A 6,382-nucleotide genomic window follows, 5' to 3' on the forward strand; every position below is an offset into this window, starting at 1 on the left:
TCGTTTTTCATTGTAGCATGAGTCACTGCGTTACCAACCGGACAAATTATAAATCCTGTGCCGTCGCGAAACATTTAATTATATTTCTATTTAACGATTCAACCAAAAATGCTAAGTGGTTTAGAGAAATCGACGGCTAGTCGGTATTGCTTTCATATCACGATCGCTAATATTACTAGTATTAATGATTACATTAACAAAAAGCAAAGTAATTTTGTCACTGTTACTTACCTACCATACTCGACGACACAGCTCAGCGAATTGGCAGATAACTGTAATGATTTATCCGTGAAAATAGTATAAAACAATTCTTCTGCAACGTAATAAATACAGTGCAATTGTAATGGATCAACACAATCTGTCGTGGAGGGTCAGGAGTGCATAGCTATATCATTTGCTTATCGTAGTGTAAAATAAGACTAACCGTTTTTAATGTGTTACACGTATCAGAGAATATATCCTCTCTGCACGTATGCATATGTAATCTTCTGCATACTCTTCTGGTGTCAGTTTATGTTATTTTTATATTTGACTCACACATTTACGATTTGCCAGAAGGACCAAGATAATGATATTGTAGTAAGTCTCTGCTAAAAGTACTATTTCGTTTATTGAGAAAATATGAACACTCCGTGGAATGTACTATTTAATTTTCTAGTATTTAATATTTCATTGATTTTTGTTTAAAGGAAAACGATTCGAATATGGCACACGCATTTCCTTATCTCGGATCCGCTTGCTATTCCCATCGCAGAAACTTAAACAGGAGGTATGGGCTTGTAAGATTGTGGCAAATTACTTGCGAGAGATAATAGCATAGTCAAATTGTTATTAATCCCATCTGAGGAGTTTGAACATTTAAGTTTATAAATTATATTTATAGTAATAGGGATGTGCGTAGGGCACCTTGCGAAAAATAATAGCATAGACGAGACGCGAGATTAGACCTAACATCTCTCGGATTTTTGTTGTCCAAAGTAAACTGCTTTACCGATGCAGAAATTGATTAAAATGTCCTCTTCTTATGGACGATAGCACCGACGAGATATTTAGAAAGACTGCCAGCACAGACGAGGTATAGAGTATGTACCTCGTCTGTGCTGCCAGTCCCCGTGTTAAAAAATATAATGGGTCCCAAAGGATTAAAATACCGTCGGTAAATGTAGTATACTACACGGTTGTGTAGTTATCGACGGTTGTTAATATTGGATTTCTAGGGTACTGATTGTCCTACTTCTAAAGGAAAACATCATAATTATTTATTAATAATATACATGAATGCCACTGTATTCATTAATTCTTTTAATAATTTAGGACAAATATTAAATACATTTGATATCATTGTGATTAGACTTTGAAAGATACTCTTTCCCTAATGATTATTTCCCTTGAACAGACCTGTTCTAGCAGACTATATATGCTTCATGCAATTGTAATTCTTGCGACGCGTCATGCTTGGTTCTGCAATCGTGAATAATATCAAAATATGAAGTGTAAATACTCCTTTTGTTACGTTTTTAAATATTATTTTCTCTTACCACAATTTCATGATTCATATCGTGTGTGGTAATCTTACGTTTCCCTTTTAAAATTTTGATGTCATTGGCAGTTGTGGCGGCAAACGATTTGTTGCTTAATTTGTCATCATCTTAACGGATAATATTATTTTCAAGACACTTTACACATTTCGGTTATACAATTTTGTTTTAGTACGTAGAAATGTTATATTTTTTCATTTTATTGCTTTATCATTTATAACTTTGTTACTAATATTTGTAAACATGGTTATTATATGTTATTTGGAACACTTGTAGTTAAATCATTACAATGTCAGAATCTGGAGCACTCGATGAAGAATTATATTTATCAGATATTTTTGATGAAGTAAAGAATGATACATTTAACTATGAACACTATGATCATTGTAAGCGATTCACACATATGACAATCATATATATATGCTTTTTTTCAATGTATTATTTAATTATATTTTACTTCTTGAAGCAAGCCATATGTCTATTGATGAGGATGAATCAGAACCTTCAGAGGATACTCCAAACTGGAAAGGTGTCAGCATGGACCAGATTCGTAGAGGTTTAGGAGTATATGGTTGTCAGGAGCTTCCCTATATTTCCCCTTCTTCGTCTCATGTAGTGTTAGTAATGGTGAGACTTAAATAAGGGTACGAGTACATTGGAGCTGTGATACTAGCAGAGAGAGCATCGTTAGAGCAGCACTTCCGCTATAGAAGTATACATTCTATTTCAGCGGTTTGCTCTTTTCTCTAGTATCACAGCTCCCATGTAATCGTACCCTGAAGCAGATTTAGGAGAAAAGCTTTATCATACTTAAATTCTAATCAGAGAATTTTGCAAAACAGTTACCATTGCCCGCAAATGGAGTACCAAAGCCTTATCCTTCTCACAAAGCAGATGCTTGGTGTCAGAATTATGTGAGAATGCCACATTCGGATTTTAATATATATCCAGTAGATGAGGTATGCACCCATAGCAATATGATTTAATATTATTTGCAATAATTATGAGTAATATAATTTTTCTTCTGATATTTTACTATAGGATGGACCTCGACGTTACCGCAAGAGATGGAAAATGATCCAAGAATCTCTGCTTCAAAGTTTTATGTCATCGCAACAACTGGAGGCAGCAATACTTTCTTATAATCATATATATGCACAACGTTGGAGTTTCGCAGCACTGCATCATTTTTTTTCAGAGGTGACAATTAAATCTTTTTTTGTTCCAATTTTATTGTATCGACTGTATATTCATTTTCTAATTACAGGCAATCAACGAAGAAGAAATGAACATTTTTTTCCAGGATTTATTGCCAAAGATGATTCAATTAGCTCTGCAGCTTCCTGTTTTGCTACCAGGAGCTGTACCTCTCTTGAAACGCCATAACAACAAAACAATCAGTCTTAGCCAATTACAAATAGCCTCTTTACTAGCCAATGCATTTTTCTGTACATTTCCGAAACGAAATTCGACGAGTCCGCAGTCTGAATACGGAACATATCCGTATATTAATTTCAATAGGTAAAGATTAATAAATTATCATACATACATATGTAGTTACATAGATTCTTCTTTAATGTATAAACTTATTCAGGTTGTTCTCAGCGTATAGGAAAGACAAATTGATCAGATGTCCGTCGGTGATGGAAAAAATGAAATGCATATTTCATTACTTTAGGAGAGTAACGACAAAAGGTGGGTGCATTTTGTATTTGTTCTCGAGCAAGCGTTTTATAAGCAACAAAAGAGTATATCAGCTTAATTTTATTAAAATGACAAATAGAATGTGAACTTTACTATAATATCGTCATAGAGCAGCCCCGGAAGGTGTGGTAACGATACAAAGACGGTATATTCCGAAACCAGATTGTCCGGAATGGAACGAACGAGTAGAAAAATTGCCGCTACTCCATATTACGAGCAAAGGAACGATAGAATCAGAAGGAGCTGGACTCTTGCAAGTGGACTTTGCCAACAAGTACTTTTCGTTCCCATGGCTAGTGATATATCGAATGAATTAATTAAAAAACATATTTAAAAACTGACATCTTCAGGTACGTAGGTGGCAGTGTTCTTGGCTTCGGATGCGTGCAGGAGGAAATAAGATTTGTAATCTGCCCTGAATTGTTAGTAACCATGCTAGTTACGGAAGAATTAGACGAGACCGAGGCCCTAATTGTTTCCGGTGTCGAGAGATACAGTCGCTGCAAGGGCTACAGTAACACCTTTAAATGGACGGGAGATTACATTGATGAAACACCAAGGGATAGCAGCGGGAGGCGAATGACAACTGTCCTTGCGATCGATGCTCTTTCTTTCAGGCAACCTCAGTCGCAATTCAATATCAGCAATATAAGGAGAGAGCTTAACAAGGTTTGCAAATAAAATGTTTAAATATAATTACAATGATATCTGTACCGTATATAATACTATTATTCTGTGCAGGCGTACGCGGGATTTGCTGGATGCGAAAGTATGAGACACAATTTGCCCGCGGTGGCGACCGGAAATTGGGGATGCGGTGCTTTTCGAGGAAATCCAAAATTGAAAGTCCTGTTGCAGCTGATGGCCGCAGCAGTGGCAGGACGATCTGTCGTTTATTTCACTTTCGGCGACACAAATTTGCGAGATGACGTAGCTGAGATGTATTCGAATCTTGTAAAGCTTGAGATGAGCATAGGTATCTCGACTCGAATCCCCTTTAAAATATTTCGCATTTACAGGCGGTATTAAATGTACTATTTTCTTTCAGCCCAAATATTTTCTTTGCTGTTAGAATACCAAGAGTTTGCGACATCTCGCAAAATGGATTTCTACAGATTTTTGTATAGCAGAATTAAAAACGAATCCCCGATGCAATGCCCGAACAAATATTTTCAAGCGAATAGAAATCCTACGGGGAAGGAACACGGTTTCAAGAGAAGCAAAAGCGTTAGCATAGACGACAGGAAGTGTACTTATACGGACGTTAAGAGTTCAGAAACGGAGGAGGAGAAAATACAGAAATGGTTAGTCAGTTGCGAAGAAGGTACGAGTAAGAGGAAAACGGAAACTCTAATCGAGGAGCACGCACAAGGTGGGGAGGAAGAAGAACAAAATCAGGGCAGAGCTAGTACAGAGAAGAAGGAAGAACATCCTCAAGATAAGAGCTGTACCGAGAAGAAGAGGAAACCGTCTTTATGGAAAATTTTAGAAGACACTGTGCAAACTAGAACGACTCAAGAGAATCGACTGTCCGGTTTGGAACTGTTGGATACGACACCGGATTTGATTTCTCATCAGACAAGCGACTATTGCGGGGCGTTACCGAAAGTCGAGAGCGAACCAATGGCGATATCGCCTAAAACGCACAGTACAAGCGAATCTGCTCAAATTTCGAGCGAAACCTCTACAGCAACACCACCTAGACGAGATTTTCTGTGCAAAAAGCCGGGACAACGAAAAATCTCCGACTTCTTCCAACGAACGTCTTGAACATTGTAGAACAGTATAAACGGAGCAAATTAATTGACAATTTTGTTTATAAGACATACTTTGTACAGGGCGCAGTATTGAAGAACAATTAAGCAACTGTAAATAACTGTTTCGTTTCGAGAAATCGGAATTGTACAAGTGTTTAATTAAATTCCAAATGCGGATGTATGAAATAATAAACCATACCACTCTGATTTACAGAATTTTCAGAATGTTTTATTCAAGCAGATCTACGGATAATTATAATTGCTCATATTGCTCATATAAATTCCAAATACGATGTTTACTAATTTAAACAAATGTTATATGCATAGAACTTTTTATCGGCGTTCGTGTATGATCGTAAAGGAACAAATTAACCAGATAAACGACTTATACGGCCTAATTACCATTTTGAAATAATGATTAAAAAACAGCGGAGTTTTATGCAAAATAAAAACTGTTTGCATTGATTACGACGAACCAGAGCCAAACAGAAATTTCTTTCTTAATTCAATAAGTGCAATAAGCAAAATCTTTTTAATCCGTCTACTGCTTTAAATCGCATCTTCTTATTTATAGAAAAAATGGGCGAGTGAAATACAGAACAATGAAGACGTCAGAAGTTGCTCTGTTTATTTCGCATAAAGATCCGCAGTCTATTATAAATTACGATTGACCATTTCACTTTGAATAAAACCGCAATTGCAGATCAGTTGAATTAAAAGCTTGACCGCCGACTGCGTTCGAGAATAAAACGTTTCGATCGTTAATTATCAGTCGCATTAAATATTGCTCGGCTACGTCGAGCTTGATTGAAAGTTCAATTCAAAAGCCGAATAGATCCGCGATTATTGGCGGTCACGTGACGGTTATCGACGTATCGTGTCAGCCGTGGACCGAAGAAATCGGTCGAACACACGAAGATGGCTGCTGCCACTGAATTATTAAATACTCTCGCCGAAACAGCGATTTTCCGAAAGAATATGTAGAATTGTCCGGGTTACGACGCGTTTCAGGTAATAATCAATTTGTTCTCAGTGAGTCTAGTTAATGTCCGCAAGCCGTTCGGGCCCGGTGTTGCTCGCGCGGATCCGTGGGCGGTCACGGAAAGAGTCGTTCCCAACGTCAGCTCGCTCCAGCTTTGACACTTTGACAGCCGACGGACATAAATATTGAGCCGAGCCGTCGTCGAACGAGAGTGTCACCAACAGTGACAGACGCGAGAATTCTCGTGTGACACGAACACGAACCGATTGATCCGGCCCGTGTCCGATCAACCAAAAGAACCTGGCATTCTCGATCCGTTTCTCTCTCGCAGCACGACGTGCCATTTTCACATGTTATACGTTCTCGCTCGATGCGTTAACGTTTCGAGTCTCGAGTGACAG

At 37.7% G+C, this 6,382-nt stretch overlaps 1 protein-coding gene across 5 annotated transcripts; it reads left to right on the top strand.

The window, feature by feature from the left end:
* Positions 1–388: 388 nt before the first annotated feature.
* On the top strand, positions 389–5,213 carry LOC143353304 (poly(ADP-ribose) glycohydrolase). 5 transcript variants are annotated; one of them, XM_076786513.1, is made up of 12 exons: positions 389–579; positions 690–769; positions 1,815–1,924; positions 2,005–2,165; positions 2,381–2,497; positions 2,580–2,738; positions 2,806–3,059; positions 3,133–3,233; positions 3,357–3,516; positions 3,593–3,911; positions 3,984–4,218; positions 4,291–5,213. In XM_076786513.1, the coding sequence occupies exons 3-12, from the start codon at positions 1,828–1,830 to the stop codon at positions 5,010–5,012; spliced, it is 2,325 nt and encodes a 774-aa protein (XP_076642628.1). In that variant the 5' UTR covers positions 389–579; positions 690–769; positions 1,815–1,827; the 3' UTR covers positions 5,013–5,213. The 5 variants fall into 5 exon arrangements, with proteins under 5 accessions (XP_076642628.1, XP_076642630.1, XP_076642627.1 ...); XM_076786515.1 differs by lacking the exon at positions 389–579 and having other exon boundaries at positions 675–769; XM_076786512.1 differs by lacking the exons at positions 389–579; positions 690–769 and adding an exon at positions 1,359–1,709.
* The last annotated feature ends 1,169 nt before the right edge of the window (positions 5,214–6,382 follow it).

This window comes from Halictus rubicundus, chromosome 4 (assembly GCF_050948215.1).
Source record: "Halictus rubicundus isolate RS-2024b chromosome 4, iyHalRubi1_principal, whole genome shotgun sequence".
Taxonomy (NCBI): Eukaryota; Metazoa; Arthropoda; class Insecta; order Hymenoptera; family Halictidae; genus Halictus; species Halictus rubicundus.

What these genes read in the sequence shown, in the direction of transcription:
- LOC143353304 (XM_076786513.1), top strand. Translation starts at nt 1,828, where the DNA reads ATGTCAGAATCTGGAGCACTCGATGAAGAATTATATTTATCAGATATT. An exon ending in CCGTATATTAATTTCAATAG is followed by an intron (nt 3,060 to 3,132) that starts GTAAAGATTAAT and finishes AAACTTATTCAG; the next exon opens with GTTGTTCTCAGCGTATAGGA. An exon ending in AAAGCTTGAGATGAGCATAG is followed by an intron (nt 4,219 to 4,290) that starts GTATCTCGACTC and finishes ATTTTCTTTCAG; the next exon opens with CCCAAATATTTTCTTTGCTG.